This window comes from Prionailurus bengalensis, chromosome B4, assembly GCF_016509475.1.
Source record: "Prionailurus bengalensis isolate Pbe53 chromosome B4, Fcat_Pben_1.1_paternal_pri, whole genome shotgun sequence".
Taxonomy (NCBI): Eukaryota; Metazoa; Chordata; class Mammalia; order Carnivora; family Felidae; genus Prionailurus; species Prionailurus bengalensis.
In genome coordinates this window covers 127,119,421-127,141,266 of record NC_057358.1, presented here as the reverse complement: position 1 = coordinate 127,141,266, position 21,846 = coordinate 127,119,421, and the positions used below count along the sequence as shown (strand labels likewise).

The window sequence follows — 21,846 nt, the reverse complement described above, 5'->3', positions numbered from 1 at the left end:
ATTTCTTCTTTCTCACCCTTCCAGCCAATATGGCCTGCCGCCCACTCGGCACACAAGCCTCCGGACTGCTTTCTGGTCTGCATGCCCAGTGTGCCCCTCGCTTCAGATCCTCTCCCCGTATCCTGCTTTCCTTCAAATCCTATTCCAGATACAAGTCCCACCTAACAGCTTTTGGCTTGCAGCATCCCAGAATGTCGGTGCTGAAAGAGAGCACTGGGGCCAACTCCTAACCTTCCTAAGATCAGGAAACTGGAAGCCTGAAAAGGGTTAACTAATCTGAAGCAGTTACAGATGCATTTAGGAGCAGAATGCATGTCTTCGGCTAGGGTCATTTAGCAAGTCTCTCTATGGATACCTGTAGGCTTGTGTAGGGCGGCGATTCTCAATCAGGGGCGCTTTTGTCACCCAGGGGACATCTGACGATGTCTGGAGACAGTCTGGGTTGTCACGAATAATGAGGTGCTCCTGTTGTTTCGTAGGTACAGGAGACTGATGCTATTGCATAGGACAGCATCCCCCTTCCCCAAACAAAGAATAATCCAGCCCCAAATGTCCACAGTTGAGACGGGTTGAGGTTGAGAAATCCTGGGAGAGGGTAATAACGTTTTTTTTTTTTTTTTGTTTTTGCATTGTCTCTTCTATATCAAGCGGTTCCCATTACAGGATTCTGTAAGCGTGACAATAAAATGGTGGCTTCAGAAATGAATCGTGAAATGACAATTCAGAGGACGACAGGCCTGACTTGGATACCAGCCCCTGGCCCCCCTCCTCAACACACTTTCCCAAAGAAGCCACATTCCATTTCATAGGCTTCAAGTCCCCTAGTGGATGAGTTTTTCCTTTTCTTTTGGGTAGCAAAAAGATGAACAAATTGAGACTGTTCTGTGCTGAAGTAAGTCACACCAAGTTCTCTGTGCACCTTTCTAAGGAAAAAAAAGTATATATTATTGCAGCGAATGGAACATGTAACAGTGCAAAGTTCCTAGGAGAAATCTTTGTCCAAAAATGGTGTCTACCTGCTGTTTAATGCTGCTATACCAAAGTACAGAGAAGGGCCGGCTCATTAACCTGACTCGGATAAGGTAAAGAAAGTGTGAGTCCATGTGCTCCTCCCAGCTAATCTTTTCTGCCTTGGGAGAGATCCCAAGGGGCCTGGAACCTTTCTCCTCTTTAGAAGTAGATGGCCAGTTAGTGGCAAAACCCACTGTGTTTGCCTCCCTGCAAAACAAATTCTGGGTCCATTCAAATATGTGAAAAGAGATGTCTCTCAAATGCAAGGGCTACAAACACCCAGGAGAATGAACCTAGTGTGCTCATTTCTGAATGTGCTGTCATGTGATTTTGAGTAGAAAATGACGAAGCATCATTACACGTCTCTTGCTTTGGCATCATGGCTTATTTTAAAAGAGTTGAAAATAAAGCCTATCCTTTAGAGAAAAGAGTCACCCCTAATTTTGGCAAGGCCTTAACGTACCCCTTTTTGGCAGAGACTGGTTATAGTCCCTCAGAGAGTTCTTTATCTCCTTCATGTATTGTTATAGGACCTGAATTTTTAGCTGCCCAGAGAAAGATGATAACTCCCCAGCTCCCTGACGATCAGATGTGGCCAAATGACTAAGTGCTGACCAACAGGAAGTAAGGGGAAGTGATGTGTACAGTCTCTGGGGTCTGCTCTATCCTTCTACTTTTCCTCTGCCCAAGAGGCAGAGAGGAAGTCCCGGTGGGTGGAACCAGCCATATGGCCCCACGCAGAGGAAGGTAGCACCTAAGGAATGGTGGAGCAACAAGAGGGAAGGTGCCTGGGTCCCTGAGGTGGAGACGCCATAACAGCCCCGACTGCTTATGCCTGGATTCTTGTACGAGGGAGAATTTTAAACTCCTCCCTTATCCAAACTACAGGTATTTTGCATGTCTGTTACACCTAATGAATCTGTATGCTAATGAATCCATTCCGCAACCGGTTTTTGAATTAAAATCAGTTCAGGAAAGCACACAGCAAGTGTTAAGTACCCGCTACCTATTATGTTAGGTGCTGGAGATTCAAAGAGACAAGCACACACCCCATCCCCCAAGGAATCTAGAAAGAACTAATGGTCTTCTATTTAACAGTTTTCACAAACACACACACACCTGTTCCCGTGGTATGAGAGCAAAGTTTGACTGTTACAATTCCAACATTCCCAGTGACAATAGCCCCATAGGATGCTCTATGATGGGTGCAGAAATGATTTCTGTAAAAGGCTGACTAGGAAATATTTTAGGCTTTGTGGGCCATACGGTCTCTGTCATAAGTACTCAACTCTGCCACTGTGTGAAAGCAAAGTGTGAAAGCAGCCACAGGCTATATAATAAGCAAATGGGTATGGCTGTTTGTCCAGGCAATTTTATTTGTAAAAATAGGTGGCAGACAGCTCTGGTTTGCCAACCCTTGTTCTATGGTAAAATATTTAAACAGGATAACCTTCTCTTTGGGATTTACAAGAAACATAGCATGTTAAAAGCATGGAGAAAGTTTTTTTTTTTTTTAAAGCCTATTTAATTTTACTTTGCCAGTGTTCCCCAAATTTGAACCGCTTAACACTTTTTTTAAATAATGCTTATTAATATCCCATAACTGGCCTTCTAAATATGCTGTTGCAAACACTGGCTAGGTAACTTTTATTGTTAATAAATTAATTTAGGCACACATAAAAGAAAAAGCAATACAATGACCACCTATATGCTTACCATTATATTTATAAATATATAAAGCATTATAATTACAAAGTCCCTTAGACCCCCCTCCTGATTCCATCATTTCATCTACTTCCTGAGATTACCCTATCTCATCAGGTTGAATTTATCATCCTCATGCATGCTTTAGATGTTTTACTGCTTTTATTAAATTCCTGATAATACATAGACTGTTTTGCATGTTGGTAAACTTTATGTAAATGTTAGCACACTACACAAATCCTGTCTTGATTTGCTTTTTTTTTTTTTAACACAATATTACATTTCTGGGATTTGACTGTGTAATAACATGTAGATCTGGTTCATTTACTTTCCTTGCTACTCGGTATGCCATTGAATGAACATTTACTCCTTCTCTTGTAGACAGCTTGTTTCTTTTCCCTTCTCTTCATTTTGCAATTATAAACACAAAATGAACACCTGATTTCCATGTGGAGGAGTTTCTCTAGGGTATAAACCTAAGAGTAGAATTATGTGTTTCCAAGTTTCCTTGAAAGTGGACTCAGAGTCCCCTTCAGTGATGTATTGGAGTTCTGACTGTTCTAGATCTTTGCTCAAATCTGGTATCATCAGACTGTCACTTTTTTGCTGACCTGATGGGTGTGAAAGGCATGCCTAGGTGTGGTTTTGAATGCACTTCAGGATTATAAGTAAGGCTCAGCCCTCTTCATAGGTTTCTTGGCCATGTGGTAGCATATTTCCACGTTAAGCCTTCACAGGCATCTTTGGCACTGGTCAACAGCTATGTTAGATTTGCACAAGAGGCTGCCATGCACCTGAATTTCTTCTTCTTCTTTTTTTTAATGTTAGTTTATTTTTGAGCGAGAAAGAGAGAGACAGACGGAGCATGAGTTGGGGGGAGGCAGAGACAGAGAGGGAGACACAGAATCCGAAGCAGGCTCCAGGCTCTGAGCTGTCAGCACAGAGCCCAATGCGGCACTCGAACTCACAAACCTTGAGATCACGACCTGGGCCGAAGTCGGATGCTTAACTGACTGAGCCACCCAGGGGCCCGGCATCTGAATTTCTAAGAGATTCTAAGGCTGGAGACTGTACGAGGTGGGCCTCATTCAAAGTTACTTTCACACCTCCTGATGTTGATTCTTTGACTGGAGCTACCCCCTTCAGCAGAGAATGGGGCTTTGGAGTCTGTAGACAGACTTGGTTCAAATCCAAGACAGGACACATTCTATATGTGATAGTGGGTAGGTTTATGAACCTCCTGGAGTCCCAGTGTTCTCAGATGTGCAAAGGAAAATCGATCCCTTTCATAGAGCTGAATGGAGCAGAGCACGAGAAGCACCCAGGACAGTGTCTGGCCCAGGTAGGTTCTTGATTGTTAGTTCCTCTATCATCTGCTAACATACAGGAGAGACCGTGAGCTGAACCTCTACCCGTTTCTTTCACCTTCTGCATGCCTCAGTTTCCCCCACAGGTAAAAGTGTCATTCCCATGTGCACGCCTAATGTTAGGCCACAAGACTGAATAATCTTCAGGGCTAGACAGGCCTTTGGAGATCATCAAGTCTGGTGATTCTTAATGTTTTATAGAGAAATTTAATGCGCTGATGAAAAGGAAGTTCATTCTGGAAAAATGGCACAGACAACAGAACATCGTGATGCCTAGAAACTTGCTGAGTGATTGGGACCTGCTCCTTTGCTCTTACCCAAAGCACCTTTGTTGTCATGGTTTTGAACAAAGTACTTTGTACTAAGTACATGCCTTTGAATGAGTACGGTTGCCTAATTGCTAAGGGAAGAGAATATTCCTCTGTAAGTATTATTTTAAACTAGAATTTGAGAGATTTGCTAGCAGCTAAGTAAATAAAGCACCCTGGACAGAAATTTAACAGACTCGAGAGGAGGCCAAACAAAACAAAACAAAAAAAGGTCCCTGTTCCCAGGAAGCCAAATCCCATATGGCAAAGTACACACCCTCACAACTGCCAGCTGGGATCGGAAGCTCCAATTTGGAAGCGAGCCCCAAATGCCATTTAAGATGTAGTTCTCTGTGTTGCCGTGAAGCATCAACTGTGTTTCTGTTTTGCTTTTAACACTTGGAAAGCTCAGAACAAATTCCAAGTGTTGGCAAACTGTCTGTCGCCTGCAATATGGTTTCCGCCTACGCCAGGCTGCAGAAAGCAAAGGGTGCTGTGCTCCCCTCACCGGCATGCCCGGTGGCGTCCTTTCGTCTGCATCTTCTGTGCTGGCACAGCAACCTGGGGTTCCGGCAGGCCCTCTCCGTCTCGGTTCCCTTGGTGACCGCTGCCTCTTCTCTGGTCTAGGACCTCTCTTCCCTTGTGTCACGGTGAGGCCTCTTCTTCAGTCCCTTCCTTGGGACGCTCTCACCCGCACCTGTGACATCAGTGGCCACCCATCTGCCAGTGTTGCCCCCAAAGGCCTCTTAGTGCGACCTCTCTTTGAGCTCCACACTTGCTTACCCACGTCTCCCATGTCGAAGCCTGTTCTCATCTGTGTCAGGCCAGGAAAAGTCTTAGTCATTTAGTACAGTAGCAGCACAGTAACAACCTTCTGCATCATTCATTTGTTCATTCATTCATTCATTCTACTGGGCCCCAACTAAGTGTCAAGCTCTGTGGTAGGCCCCAGAATTCAGGTATCTGATTTCTTCTTCTTTTTCTTTTTTTAAAATGTTTATTTGTATTTGAGAGACAGAGAGACAGAGTGTGAGTGGGGAAGGGGCAGAGAGAGAGGGAGACACAGAATCCGAAGCAGGCTCCAGGCTCCAGGCTCCGAGCTGTCAGCACAGAGCCCGATGCGGGACTTGAACCCATGAACTGTGAGATCATGACCTGAGCCGAAGTCAGATGCTTAACTGACTGAGTCACCCAGGCACCCCTCAGGTATCTGATATCTGCCCTAGCCAAGTAAGCCAGCTGTCTGAGATAAAGTCCATGCTGCAAGACCCTTTCTTCTAGAATATTCTATGCCCCCTAACCTCTTCCCTAACTTCTGCTCACTTGGGGCAAGGCCCTGCCAATGGGGAGCCATATCTGCCTTTGTCCACACACATTCTCCTTTCCTTCTGCTGTCTCTTCTCACTACTGACCCTACCTCAGGTCACAAATGCAGCTGGTGATGGGCGCTCGATTGCTTTGAAGAAGTGTGGTTGTCTAACCATTGATGGCCTTTAAAATCTCCTACTTGTCACTGGGATGGGAGAGTGGCCCCCTGGCCAGTTGGCCGGGCTGAATCTCTTCCTGCACCCTCGGGGGGCTGGCTCACCAGCCGAGAGAGGAGGGTAGAGGCCTCAGCCTGAGCTACAAACCATATCCCAGATGGTATACCACCACATGTCATTGAGACACTTATTTCCACTCTCTACCAGAGGAAGCTGAGGCTATTGTTTTTGGTAACCAGGAGGTAACCTTCTGGGTCCAGAGTGGAGAAATAAAGATAATCGCTAATATCCGATGTGCATTTACTATGACGCAAGTATACTATGTGGTTTACATGCTACATGGTGCTAATAAATACATTATTTTACTGGATCCTTCCTACAACTTCATGAGGTGGGCATATGGTTGTCCCCATTTTGCAGAGATAGAAACTGAGGCCCAGAGAGGTAAGCAACTTGCCTAAGGTCATATGGAGAGTAAATGGTCAAGCCAGGACTCGAACCCAGGTAGTCAGGCTGCAAGGCCTACACTCCTAACCACTGAGCTCTGCTTCCTCTCTGTTAGATGCTCGGGGAGCACCTGACTCACTGGCAACCTTGCTCTGGTGGAGAAGCCCTACGTGGACTCTCTTCATTTCTGCAGACAACCAGCTGGCATGGCAACTTGTCTTTGACATTTTCAAAACTGAATCCATTATTACTTAGCTCATATTGTCCTTGTCCTCTATTTGTTAAAAGCATCCTTAAGCTACACACCCTCCCAAGACAGAAACCTCAGGGTGAATCTTTAATGTAAAAAATTTGGTGAGGGGAATAGGTTACCACATACTACAGAATGCAACAGTCACATGGGTTTCCCTGCCATCTCTGTCCCCCAGTGTGATGGGTTGAATTATGTCCCCTTTCAATATGTTGATGTCCTAACCCTCCACCCCTTTACATGTGAATGTGACTTTACTTGGAAATAGGGTCTTTCTAGATGTAAGCAAATCAAGATGTGGTCACGGGGGTGGGTCCCAATCCAACATGACTGGTGTCCCTATAAGATGAAAATCTGGACAGAGAGAAGGCCATGTGAGGAGGAGGCAGAGACTGGGGTTGTGTTGCCACAAGCCAAGAAATAGCTGGCTTTTCTAGAAGCTGGAAGAAGAAAGGAAGGATCCTCCTCCAGACAATCTGGAAGGAACATGGCCCTTGATTTTGGACTTCTGGCCTCCAGACCAATGTGTCTGTTGTTTTAAGACGACCTGTCTGTGGTATTTTGTTACAGCAGCCACAGGAGTCCCATACACTCATTTTCCAGTTCTCCTCTGCGGGTGTGGATATGACCCTGGTTACTGGCTTCGTATCTACCCTTCCAGCGACAGCCCAACATGGATAGCAAATACACATGCATACTTCACACAAGGGTGACACCTTAGACACTATCCTGCATCGTCTCTTTCATTTGGTAACACACGACAGCCGTTGAAAGAAATTGTGGTCAAATATATACAACACTGATTTACCGTTTTAAACATTTTAAAGTGTGCGCATTCGGTGGCATGAAGTACCTTCCTATTGTCATGACACCATCACCACTGTCCGTCCTGGGGACTTGTTCATCTTCCCAAACTGGATCTCTGTCCCCAGGAAGCACCAAACACCCCAGCCCACGGCTGCCAGAGCCATGCCTGATATCCCTCACTCCCTCACCCCACATACATCACCAAGTCCTGCTGCTCCCACCTTCACTGGGTCTCCAGCCCTCCCCACCTCTCAGTCCGACTGCCTGCGACTCTCACCTGGGTTCCCGAAACAGCTTCTGGACTCTGGTCCCACCCCTGCGCGCCTCAGCCCATTATCCACACAGCCACCAGCCCTTCCTTCTAAACTACAAATCTGATGTCATCTCCCTGCTTAAAAGTCTGTGACGGCTCCTACGTCCTGCATATATAGTCAGATGAGCTCAGCCCTATTTTCGGTGCCTGGTCCGGAGCCTGGCCCGCAGGAGGTGCTCAGGGGGGTGGTGCTTGAATGGTGTGAATTCCTTAGGTTTCCTCCAACCCGAGCTCCCACCCTGAGGACCCCTGTGTGGTCCCCTCCGTGTAGACTGACTTCCCTTCCTCTCCTCTCTTCACTTTCTCCACCTGATCAATCTGTTCATTCATCAGCATTAAGATCGAAGCTACCTCGTATGTTTCCAGCTCTCCTGGAGCCAGATCTTTACTGCCCTATAATAGTTACCAGAATTTTCTGTAATTACTTGGGGACATGCCTCTCCCCCGCCTGGCCATGGGGGACACACATGGGATGTCAACCACACAGAAGGTGTTCGGTCTGTGCCTGCTGAGAGCAGGACAGCCTTGCTAGCTCAGCTCTTGGAGCAGGCTTCATGGCCTGTCCCTGACACTGTTAGGGGAGAACAGCTAGCCTCACCATGACTCTCCTGGGATCAGGGAGAGGGCAGTTTCCGGTCTTCCAGGAGGCGCTAATGCACTGACATCAGTGTGGGGACAGCAGTGGCTCCACCAGGTCACCATGGAGCCTGAAGCATAGATTTAATGTCCGCTGGAAGTGAGGAAGGGACTGGCATTCTGTGGCTGTCCTTCCAATGCCAACCCCTCTGGAGAGGCCGTGGGGAGCTGCAGGAATTTTCCAGAGCCAATCAAGGACAAGGGCACTCCAAGGAAGAAGAGAGAACAGCTCTTGACTCGGTGAGAGGCTAGGAGCCTTCCGGGGCCCACAGAGCCATGCCAGGGCCCAGGTGCTCCACTTCCACAGGTGACCTTCTGAGGGAGGGAATGGGGAGGCCTCCAGGTCTGGATTCAGAGGTGGATATGGAAATGACCGAGGGAAATGGCTGGCATGGATGTGGCTCCGGATGGAACCCTTTCCCCCCAGTTTTTTTCCCGGTCTTCTGCCTAAGATACCAAGTGTACCTTTAAATCAGGAGTGTGGCACTGTCTTTCCCCTTGGGAGCCCAAGGTGCTCTCTGAATACTGACCATCCGCCCCTCCCTCCTCAATCCCTATCTACCCCACACTGCTTCCCTGTCTTTGCAGCACTCAGACTATGTGAGATCATCTTGCCCATTTGTCACTGTTGTTTATTGCCTGCATTTCCCCAGTGGTGCCTAAGTCCTGGGGTCCTTGTCCCCCCCCCCCGAGCCCAGAACAAGGCCTGGTTCCATACAGATGGGTGGAGAATGATGGAGAGCGTCTCTCCTTCTGACACAAGGGCCGGAAGTCCCCTCACGGGGCGATACTCTTCTTAAAGGGCCACAGATGTTCACGGGAAAGAGGGCCAACAGCTCCAGCAGCACAATGCCTGTCTCCTAGGTGACTTGGTGATCACCAGATGCTATGGCCCTGACGTGGCCTCCCTATGCCCCCCACAGGGCTTCACGGACCACCAGCAGCCCCATACATGTTGATAAACAAACCTGAACCTCCAGCTGTCATTAGAGGCTATGTGGGAGGCACCAGAATTTTAGGACAGGTACTGTTGGGGTGCAACCTTCACCTTAGAACCCAGTTTGACCCAAACTGGACAAATGGGAAAAGCCTGTTAACCTCAAAAGGTGTCCGGGATACCTGAGAAGGGTTAAAAGCAGCAGATCAGGGGCGCCTGGGTGGCTCAGTTGGTTAAGCATCTGACTTTGGCTCAGGTCGTGATCTCGAGGTTCATGGAATTCGAGCCCTGCATCGGGCTCTGTGCTGACAGCTCAGACCCTGGAGCCCGCTTCAGGTTCTGGGTCTCCCTCCGCCTCTGCACATCCCCAACTCGTGCTCAGTCTCTCAAAATTTAAAAAAAAAAAAATTTTTTTTAAAGTAGAGGTCAAGCAGGGTTCAATTCATTAAATTCATACTCGGCTCCCTTCTGGGGTTCCCCACCCCACAAAGCAAACTTGTCCTGTGAGATGGGCGAAGTCACCTGTTACACAGCAGCAGACCCAGATGAGAGCATCGAGAGTGTCATTTGGCACCTAGTAAGTTCTCAGTAAATGTAACAAAAGAGGGAAGGAAAGAACATAACGACCCTGGTCTCCTGAATCCCATCCTGATACCCTTTGCACCTTACCGCTCCCTAAACTTATCCATTCTGGGACAGCTCAAAATCTGTTTTGAATTTAAGAAATACTTGCAAAAAGTAACTGTTTCCTGGAGTGAGCTCATCGTTCTAATAACCCCTAAATCCTGTTGGTAGATGCTGTTGATCAGCTAAGATAGGATTTGAGAACATCCCTTATTATCATTATTTTAACACAGCCCCACTCTGGAGCAGAAAAATTGCCTCTTACAAATACAGGGAAATAAACAGGATTTACTCTGTGTACTTCTAAACTGTTTCAAGACCAATTATTAATAAGAAAATGTAAAACCCTGCCCGCATGTATTATTTGTTCTTTCTTTTATTCTACGGGCCCCCTCCCCCACCTCCCAAAGGAGAGGAAAAAGAGAAGAAATAAAAGGCTGAATTTCCCAGGTTTACATTATCTGATATTTTAATTAAGGAAGAATAAATGGGTCACCCCTGTCAGCTTACAAACTGCAGCCGCATCAAATGGTGTTCCTTTTGAATAAACCCCATCACCATGGTGAGGCTTTACTGTAGCCGAATAAAGACAAAAGCAGAGCTCCAGCAGCATTTGGCCAAGGTCACTCTGAAAATCAATGGCTGTACTAGCATCAGACCTGAGAATCCTTGACTCTGGTTGCTCTGTCCCAGCTGGTATCCAGGCTGCCTCCCACCAGGAAACCTCGGCCAGCTGGTAGGTAATTATATGTGCTAATAGTCACTGACACTCTAGTCACCAGCACCGAGATCCCAAGTTCCTGCGTTTGTTAGAAGCCCCAACGACCCGCACTTTTCTAGGACTGTTTACTTAGAGAAGCGAGCTCAGCTTGGCTGGGCTCAGAACCTGGAGCCTACCTGGCAACTTGGAAGGTGAATGTCTGGGAGTGGGGGGAGGGGAGAGAGCCAAGGAGACAGTGTTGTTACCTCCACTGGCCAGGTCCTCCATTCTAGAACTCATCTGCCTCACAGTAGCTGTGTGACTTCAGGCAAGTTCCATTACCTCCATTAGCCTCAGCCTTCCTATCTGTAAAATGGGATAAAAAAGTCTGCCTTGCACAATTGTTGGCGACTGCATGCCACGAAGACAGTGCCTGGCACAGAGTAGGTGTCCAATACCTTACTTTGCCTGACACGCAGCAGACTCAGGACTGTTGCAAAGAGAAGAGCTGGAGCCTCAAGGTCAAGTCAGATTCGAGCTGGTGATGGCAGGCAAGGGTGGTGGGAGAAAGCAGGCAGATAAGGTGCCACCCCGAGGACACAGGGAGCAGGGGAGTCTAGTGGGCAAAGGATGGGCTTTGGAGCATGAGCCACAAGGATCCCACCCCTGGTACCTCCATTTATAAAGTGTCCCACCAACAGCCTCCTAATCTGTAAAATGGGGAGATAACTGGCACACAGTAGGTGCTAAGTAAATGGCCGCCCCTTAGCATCTCCCCAAGACCTGCCGTTATTCTAGGTGACAAGGTCATCCCTTATGGGATGACAGTGTAGGCAGGAGCTGCCTAGACAGAAACCTGAGTGGTTAGAACTACGGGCCTGGGGGTCTAGGGCACCTACATCCATGTCCTGGCTTCACCACTTACGAGTCCTATGACCTGGGGCATGTTACTCAACCTATCTGTGCCTCAGTTTCCTTATCTGTAAAGTGGACATAATAACAGTATCCACTTCGTAAGGTTTGGAGAATATTAGATATTAATGAATCTGTGTAAAGCACTTCAAACAGTGGCCAGAATATGGTAAAGCATTTAATAAAGGCCAGCAATGGTGACTTGATAAGCCCCCGTATGTTCCTAGGCCAAGGGGCATCTCTGGGGTTTCCGGGTTGGGGGCGGGCTCTGTTTTATGCTGTAAACCCTCTATTTCCTGGAAGACCCCAATCAGATCAGAAGGGTGGAAATCTCTGTGGCCTGGTCACACGATTGGACCAGATGGATTTCAGAGGAAGGGCAGTTTCTCATTGGGTGCACAGTGGGGATTTGAAAATAGTGACTATGTATGAGTTCAAAGTCTTTCACAATGTGTGTTCAGTGTGTGAAGTCTCTAAGCTCTTTGAGGGTTTGTGTTCCAAGTTTGAATCTGTGGCCTCTGGGCTTCTGTATTCAAGGTATGAGGTCTGCAAACTCATTAAGGTGTGGGTTTCAAAGTTTGCCTCTGAAGTATCTCGAGTATGTGTTCAGGGTGTGAGGCCTCTGAAATCTTTGAAGATGTCTGTCCTAAGGTGTTTTCTAAATTTATTTTTATTTTTTGAGGCATGACCGATGTATTATATTAGCTTCAGATGTACACAATACAGTGATTTAACACTTGTTATATACATTGTGAAATAGTCGCCACCATAAGTGTGGTTACCATCTGTCATCTTACAAAGTTAAAATACGTATTATTATTATTAAAAAATTTTTTATATGTTTATTCATTTTTGAAAGAGAGACAGCACAAGCAGGGGTGGGGCGGAGACAGAGGGGGACACAGAATCCGAAGCAGGCTCCAGGCTCTGAGCTGTCAGCCCAGAACCCAACGCGGGGCTCAAACTCACGAACTGTGAGATCATGACCTGAACCGAAGTCGGACACTCAATCGACTGAGCCACTCAGGCGCCCCAGTTAATACATATTACGGACTATATTCTTCATCCCCGTGACTTACTTATTTTATAACTAGAAGCCTGTACTTTTTTTTAAAATTGTTTTTACACATTAATTCATTTTTGAGACAGTGTGAGTGAGGAAGAGGCAGATTGAGAGGCAGACCCAGAACCCGAAGCAGGCTTCAGGATCCCAGCTGTCAGCACAGAGCCCGACGTGGGGCTCAAACTCACAGGCCACGAGATCATGAAGTCAGAGACTTAACCAGCTGAGCCATCCAGGCGCCCCAGAACTTTTTAATCCCCTTTACCCATTTTGCCTGCTGCTCATTACCCTCCTCTGGCAGCCACTAATCTGTTTTTTGTATCTGTGAGTCTGGGTTTTTTTTTTTTTTTTCCTTCCCTAGATTCCACACATAAGTGAAAGCATGTGGTTATTTGTCTTTCTCTGTTTGACTCATTTCACTTAGCCTAATACCCTCAAGGTCCGTCCATGTTGTTGCAAACCAAGATTTCATTGGTTTTTATGGCTGCATCGTATTCCACTGTGTATAAACACCACATCTTGTTTATCCATTCATCCATCGATGGACATAGGTTGTCTCCATGTTTTAGCTTATAAATAATGTGCAGTAAGCATAGGGATGCATATATATTTTTTCCAATTCGTGTTTTTGTTTCTTCGGCCGGATACCCAGCAATGTGGCATTGCCGCATCCTGTGGTAACCCTAATTTTAATTTTTTGAGGCACCTCCATTACCATTTTCCACGGTGGCTGCCATAGTCTGCATTTCCACCAACGCTGCACGAGGGTTCCTTTTCCTCCACATCCTCGCCGACACCTGTTTCTTGTCTTTTTGCTAATAGTCATTCTGACTGGTGTCAGGGGATATCTCCCTGTGGGTCTGATTTGCATTTTCTGGATGAGGAGCAATGCTGAGTAACTCTTCATGTGCTTGGTGGCCATCTGGACATCCTCTTTGGGAATACGCCTGTTCAGATCTTCTGCCCATTTTATAATCAGATTGTTTTTTTGTTACTGACTTGTATGAGTTCTTTACATATTTTAAATTCGTATCTTGAAACACAGACCATCAAAAAGTTCAGAAACTCCACTCTTCCTCACAAATCCCCAATAGCAGATGGATGTGAAACATTTAACAAACAACTCAGAGACCTCAAACTCTGACATGAAGACCCTCAAACTGCTCAACAACTCACACCTCGGACAAGACACCCGAACGTCTCAGAGCTCTCATACTCTGAACGAAGATGCCCACACAGCTCATAAACATAGTCCTGCAAAGACCAGCAAATGGCTCAAGGGATTCACTCTATCGGACGCACATACCCAAGTGTTCAGAATGCTATACTCTGTGTACAGACTGGCTAATAGTTCAGAGACCTCACAATCTGAAAACAGATACAGAAACAGCGCAGAGACCTACAGATGGACATATCTTGGACACATACCTGAAGCTGCCTTGCAGATCATATACCGAGAATACAAACTCCCAGATAGCCAGAGGCCTTACACCTGGGGAAACAGCCAGCCAGTTCAGGGCCCTCAAGAACAAAGGCTCCAACCAGCCAGTAGATCTCACACATTGATACAGACCCTTTAAACAGCTCAGAGAACTCTCACTCTGGGTTCAGAGTCCACACATCCAGGATGCAGAACCCACAAAGAATCGAGGGACTTCCAATCCTGCGCGGACCATACTAAATGGCTGGGAGACCCCAAATCTGGGATACAGACCCCCAACAGCTCAAAAACATTACACTTCAGGGACACAGACACCCAAGAACTCAGAGACCTCACACACTAAGGGGAAAAAAAACCCCAAACTGTTTAGAAATCCCACATGCTCAGGAATGCAAATCAAAATCACAATGAGTTATCAGCACACCCTTGTTAGAATGGCTAGCTATCCAAAAGCTAAGAAATAACAAGTGTTGGTGAGGATGTGGAGAAAAGGGAACCCCTGGGCACTCTTGGTGGAAATGTATATTGGTACAGCCACCATTCCATGATAGAAAACAGTGTGAAAGTGCCTCAAAAAATTAAAAATAGAACTACCATGGGATACAGTAACCCCACTTGTGGGTTGATATCCAAAGGAAATGAAAACAGGATTGCAAAGAGACATCTGTACCCCCACGTTCAAATACAGCATTAGCCACAATAGCCAAGATATGGAAACAACCTAAGTATCAATGGATGAATGGAGAAAGAAGATGTGAAAAAAATATATACGTACATAATGGAATATTATTCAGCCACGAGAAGAAAGGAAACCCTAGCGTTTCCATCAACTTGGATGGATCTTGAGGGCATTATGCTAAGTTAAATAAGTCAGACAGAGAAAGGCAAATACTGTGTGCTCTCATTTATATGTGGACTCTAAACAGAGCTGAGAGAGACGGAGAGTAGAATGGTGGTTACCGGGGGCAAGAGGGTGGGAGACATGGGGACATGTTGGTCCAAGGGTGCCAACTTCCTGTTATAAGATGACTAAGTTCTGGGGATCTAATCTACAGTATGGTGATTATAGCCAATAATACTGTATCATATACTTGAAAGTTGCTATTGCTAAGAGAGTGGGTCTTAAATGGTCTCACCCCAAAAAGGAAATGGTCATCATGTGATGGAATGGAGGTGTTAGCCAACACTCTTAAAGGTGGTAATCATGTTGCAATATATAAATGTATCAAACCAACAGCTTGTACACCTTACAGGTTCACAATGTTATATGTCAACTATATATTAATAAAGCCGGGGGGAGGAAGAAAGAAAAATAGAAAGAAAATAGTGACAATGACCACCCGGAAGGAAGACAGCACACATATGCATACACACCTCTGAGCTTCCTGCTGTTTTGCATTTAGACCCAGGTTTTGACTCAGCTGAGTGGTTTATTTTCTTTCTTTTGCTTTGGATAAAAATGAGCCCCCATGCACGGGGGGGGGGGGGGTCCCCGAGTGGCCCAAGAAAAATTCCCACCCTGATGGGGGAGAGACCTGGTTACAGGCGCGGGAAATAGAGGGCTCCCGCCATCCCTACGGATGTGAAAAAGCAGAGATGTGCTTTCACCCAGCCAGCAATTTAACTGTGCAAGATTTTGTTGGAAAACTACAGGAAGACCATAATTTCTTTCTCTTGGAGTGAGGGAAGAGGGAGAGAGGGAGGGAGAGGAGGAGAATGAGACTCAAAGAATGTGAACAGAAACAGGCAGGCCGATAACTGGTCATCCAAGAGCGGAGCGTTCCCAACACGCCTTGCTCCCGTCCTCCTCCATCCCTGGAAGTGCGGGGACCCGCTTATCCTGTCATTTCAACCGTCTGCGGGGCGCACGGCGGGCGCCGGGCGGGGTTCGGCCGGCGGTCCCGCCCCCCCCCCCCCCCCCCCCCCGGGAGGACGCCCCTCGCTGCGCCCCGGCCCGGCCCTACCTGAGCTGGCGCGGCTCGCAGTCCACGCCGGGCAGCAGCAGCCGGGCCGCCTGGCGGACGTCGTCGCTGTCCATGGAGAAGCTGCGGCGGTGGCCGGCGTGCGCCACGGCCACCCGGATCCACTCCATCAGCGGCGGCAGCACGAGGAAGGGCCTGCGCGGGAGGATGCGAGAGCGTTAGGGCGGCCCGGTGGCGGGGGCTGCCGGCTCAGCCCCACCTCCTGCTCGCCGGCCCCCACCCCCCACCCCCGCCCCTGAGCCCCCCCACCCCCACCCCGCTTTCCCTGGGGACCCTGACTCTGAATCCCCGTGTGGTGGGAGAACCTTTGGAGACATCCTGATCGCACGGGTGACCGCACCGGCGACCCCGGGGCAGACTCTCCGGAGTCTTTGGGCCTCAGTTTCCTCATCTGCAAAACAGGGATACCGTGTGACTATCCTGTGAGTGTTATCTCCCTCAGAGATCATGTGAACACACAGGCGATGGCTCACTTAAAGCACCAAGCACAGGGGCTGGCACTTAGTAGAAAACCCAAAAAACGCCTGGGGTTATTGGTACTTGGAACTCCCCATGCTGGATCCGGCCCTAAGGTGTCCTCCAAATCTCCCCTCCCATCTCCCCTGGCTCCCCTCGTGGAGCTCTCCCAGCCCCAGCTCTGCCTGAGCACCACGCTTCCAACAGCAAAGATCCAAGACCCCACGCAGTCTTCCCTGAGCCAGGTGGCTCTGCCCAGCACAGCCAGCACAACTGCCGGCGCCTGGGGGCCTGGCCACACCCCCTGAAGCTCCGGGAGTCTCAGGTTCCTCACCAGCTAACGAGACCACAGCAGGGGCCAGCTTGTTGCAAGAATTAACTGAGACCCTGCCCCAGGCTGACCGTACTTTGTAAGTGTAATACATTTGTGCCAACTTCCTGTTTCTTCCAGTGATGATTACAAACTCTGTCCTCCCATTAGGATCGCTGGGTTGGCCGGGGAGCCCTATCTCAGGGATTCTGATTGAATTCATCTAGGATGGGGCTGGATACTGGCAGCTTTTACCCACCCCCCCCCCCCCACACCCAAGGGGTGACTTCATTGCACATCAAAATTATCTGGAGGGCTTGTTAAAATACAGATTGCTGGGCCCCACCCACAAGGTGTCTGATCCAGTAGCTTGGGGAGGTAGACAAGAATCTGCATTTCTAATGAGTTTCTGTGTGATGTAGATACTGCTGGTCTGGGGTCACACTCAAAGAACTTATGCTCTATAGGAATGCAAGCTGGTGCAGCCACTCTGGAAAACAGTATGGAGGTTCCTCAAAAAGCTAAAAATAGAACTGCTCTATGACCCAGCAATTGCACTACTAGGCATTTATCCAAGGGATACAGGTGTGCTGTTTCGAAGGGACACATGCACCCCCATGTTATAGCAGCACTATCAACAAGAGTCAAAGTATGGAAAGAGCCTGAATATCCATCGATGGATGAATGGATAAAGAAGATGTGGTATACACACACACACACACACACACACACACACACACACACACACAATGGAGTATTACTCGTCAATCAAAAAGAATGAAATCTTGCCATTTGCAACTACATGGATGGAACTGGAGGGTATTATGCTAAGTGAAATTAGTCGGAGAAAGACAAATATCATAGGACTTCACTCATATGAGGACTTTAAGACACAACAGATGAACACAAGGGAAGGGAAGCAAAAATAACATAAAAACAGGGAGGGGGACAAAACAGAAGAGGCTCATAAATATGGAGAACAAACTGAGGGTTGCTGGATGGGTTGTGGGAGGGGGGGATGGGCTAAGTGGGTAAGGGGCACTAAGGAATCTACTCCTGAAATCATTGTTGCACTATATGCTAATTAATTTGGATGTAAATTTTAAAAAATAAAAAATAAAAAAAGATAAAATAATGCTATTATTATCACACACACACACAAAAAGAACTTCTGCTCTAGGGTTGGTGGAGGGCCTGGGAATGTGCGTGTGCGTGTGCGTGTGCGTGTGTGTGTGTTAAAATGCACACCCGCCCCACCCACCTCATCTCCAGAGATGCTGATTTTGTCAGGTCCACCAATATAATTTTTTATTTTTTTATTTTTATTTTTTATTTTTGAGAGAGAGAGACAGAGTGCAAGTGGGGGAGGGGCAGAGAGAGAGAGGGAGACACAGAATCCGAAACAGGCTCCAGGCTCTGAGCTGTCAGCACAGAGCCCGACGCAGGGCTCAAACTCATGAACCATGAGATCGTCACACCTGAGCCGAAGTCGGACGCTTAACCGACTGAGCCACCCAGGCATCCCCCACAAATATAATTTTAATAAGCAGCCCCTATGATGCTGATTTAAGTAGGCCAAAGAACACACTTTGAGAAATGCAGATTTCACACAAACGTGCAGACCAAAAATGTTTCCTGTATTCGGCAGAACCATGGTTAGGCTGAGGCAAGCAGGGCACTCAGGGTGCAAAATTGAAGGAGGCCAGGTCATGCAAATATGTTCTAGGCACCTCTCCTGCCTCACCTTGACCCCAGTGCTGCCATTCAGTCCAGCATGGCTGCCATGGGGTGGAAAGAGGGTCGTAAATGGAGGGTTGCCAAGGCAACAAACTGCTCACTGTATACAGGCATCCTGAGCTCCCTACCAAGTTTTTGGTGGCGAGTTCCAGTTTGCTAGAAAGCAAGCTGTATATCCAATGTTAACATTCAACAGCTAAGCTTTTTACAGTCGTTCTCAATTAATCCCATTCATGATCTCCTTGAAATGCTTAGGACCAACCTGTAAGCTAGTTGTGACTACGCCTATCTTCTCCATCAGGAGAATGACGTTTATTGAGGTTAAGTAGCATGCCTTGGATTACAAGGTTAGCAAGTGTGAGAGCTAGGAGTTACAGCCAAGATGTCTGAGTACACAGCCTGTGTGCCATAACCCCATGTGGTACTGACATTCTCTTGTCTAACTTCCCAGCAGGCGCTCTGTTACCAGCATGCACCTGTTGCCCCAGAAGAACGAGCTGATCTGGTCACGGAATTTCCACGGCACACTATTTTCATTTCCGGCCACGCAGCTCAGTCCCCTGTCTGTAAGGCCTCCAGCTTTTTAAAAATCCACACCCCACTTACCCTTCCAACTACAGAGCAAATCCTACCCTACCCTAAACATTCCTCCTGATGATCCACTCCCAGTGGACCCCTCCTATAATAGACCCCACTCCACTGACCTTACCCACTGGCCTTGCAGATGTCCCAGTAGAAGAATGTAAACTCCATTGGGGGCAGGGACCTGGGCCTGCTAGATTCACTGATTCAGCCACGGCCCCAGGACGGCCCTGGCAGGCTGGAAGCACTTAATAAATACTTGTTCACCAGACAGACAAAGATTTACCGATTTCCTACCGGGTACAATGGATACAATCGAGTTTCTGGACCCATGGACCTGGGAGGCAGTCTCCCAGGGAATTTCTGCCTGAGTCAGCCCGCTGCTTAGGCTGTCGCCCTCATTCTCTCGTTCTCTCCATCACCTAAACTGAATCAGGCACTCAATAAACACACACTGACTTGGAATTGAATTGGATTCTACTGTCTCAGGTGAGCCGGACTTATTTTTGTCACCATGTCTCCGTCGCTGTAGAAACCAGCCCCGAGCGCTCAGAGAACTCTCCTCTGGGTTGTTTTTCCAAGGCAGCCGCCATCCCATCTGGCCTTTCCTTTGCTCGTTGCCCCCCAAGCGCAGCCCAGAACTCTCAGCCCCTGGGGGGCTGCGTCCCGTCTCTACTGCAGACTGCCCTTCGGCTTCTGCCTTTTATGTGAGGTGTGAGGCCCAGGGCACGCCGCCAGCTCCTGATGAATACTGAAGAGGAGAGAAAGAGACACTGCTGTCTTCAAAATAACACCTGTACCAAGACAGCTGGCGAGCACCAGAAGAAGAAACCTTGAACCCTAGGATTCCAGCCTGCTCTGGACTTTTCTCTGTACCTATTCTCCTTTCACCATTGCCTTCTCTCTCTCCATCACCCTGACCTCAATAGTTTATAAGCGCATGAGTTCTTTGCCAGCAACTCATTTAAAAATCTTCTTATCCTGTCTACTCAGAGGGGGGAAAAGTGTTATTTTGTGATGTTTCTTTTGGAGGAGTTTGGAGACGGGAAAGAATTCTAGGGCCTTGAGTTAAGGAGAGGATGCAGGAAACGGAAGGAGAAAGGCTGCATTCTCCTGATGTATTTTTGAAGAGAACCGTGTTCCATTGACTACCGACTTTGTTCTGAAGTTGTCTACAGTGACTAAAGCCTACAGGAGGCTTGTGAAGCCCATGGCTCAGTGAAGTGGTTAATCTTAGACTGTGTGCTCCACAACAGAATCACGGGGTACTGTGCGTATGTCTGAAAATTCCCCAGGCCCTGATTCACCCCCAGAGTTTTGGTTTAACAAGTCTGGGGTGGGGTCTGGGCATGTGCATTCTAAATTTTTTTTTTTTTTAACATTTATTTATTTTTGAGAGACAGAGTGAGACAGAGCATGAGCAGGGGAGGGGCAGAGGGAGAGGGAGACACAGGATCTGAAGCAGGCTCCAGGCTCAGAGCTGTCGGCACAGAGCCTGACGCGGGGCTCAAACCCACAAACTCACGTGAGATCATGACCTGAGCTGAAGTCGGACGCCCAACTGACTGAGCCACCCAGGTGCCCCAGGGCACGTGCATTCTATTTTTTTTAATATGAAATTTATTGTCAAATTGGTTTCCATACAACACCCAGTGCTCATCCCAACAGGTGCCCTCCTCAATGCCCATCACCCACCGTCCCCTCCATCCTACCCCCCATCAACCCTCATTTTATTCTCAGTTTTTAAGAGTTTCTATGGTTTGGCTCTCTCCCTCTCTAACTTTGGGCACGTGCATTCTAAATAAGCTCCTTCTGGGGTTTGATAACTCCAACTGGGTGGCCTGAGGTGAATAGTGGGAGGGCACGGTCAACTCAACCAGGGCAGTGGCCATTGAAATCTTTGCTGTGGTGTTCGAAGAGAAGGTCTGTGGGGTTGGGACCAGGGATTGTAGAAGGGAAGAGAAAGCCTAGGGGTGGGCTTCTTGTACCATCAAGAGAGCAAGTCGGCTAAGGAAGGTTGTTGGGCCCCAATTCGAGTGGTGGGAGATGGAGAAGATACATGGGTGGGGCCTTTCTGAAACACTGAAGAGAAAGCTGGTGAGGAGGGTGACCGCCGAGATTTGAAAGGGAGTTTGGGCGGGGAGGGGCTGGGTGCTAAGGGGGATGGCTGGGTATGTGGGAGAAGCCTGGTTTGTCTGGGGTCCGGCAGAACCGGATTCTAGCCCTGAATCTGCCAGAAGAGCCCACGGCAGGGTTCTGGCTCTGGTCTGAAAACAGGTTCTCAGTGTTTTCATTGATAAAGTGGATGGGCTTGGATCAGATGGTCTGTTTCAGGAGTCAGCAAACCTTCTCTGCACAAGGCCAGATAGTAAATATATTAGGCTTTGTAGGCCATAGAGTCTCCGACTCAGCCACTCAACCCAGCCATTATAGTGTGAAAGCAGACCCCGACAGTACATCAGTGAAAGAACCTGGCTGTGTTCCACGAAAACTTTCTTCACAAAATCAGATGGCGGGTCATAGTTGGCCAACCCTGGGTCTATTCATTCAGTTCCTTCCTCCTCTAAAATTCTTGGAGTATATTGAAATATAGTCAGTTTCCTGGGGGCTGAGGAAGACGCCCTGAAGATGGGCAGAAGCACATGAAGATCTCAATGATGGGGACAGAAAGCTTTGGAGAGATTAGGAAATAGGGCCCTCCCACAAGGAGGTCATGGTTGCATTTGGGGAACACTGAACCACAGGCATCCCCAGAGGCAGTACCTCAAGAATCAG

The 21,846-nt window shown here is 47.9% G+C and overlaps 1 protein-coding gene across 1 annotated transcript in view; it reads right to left on the bottom strand.

Annotated features, from left to right (window-relative positions):
* BTBD11 (BTB domain containing 11) overlaps nt 1–21,846 on the bottom strand; it is a 316,953-nt gene that overhangs the window by 62,485 nt on the left and 232,622 nt on the right. Inside the window, exon 4 of the mRNA XM_043562436.1 lies at nt 15,969–16,121. Within this exon, the coding sequence (XP_043418371.1) occupies nt 15,969–16,121 (153 nt within the window). The remainder of the gene's footprint in view (nt 1–15,968; nt 16,122–21,846) is intronic.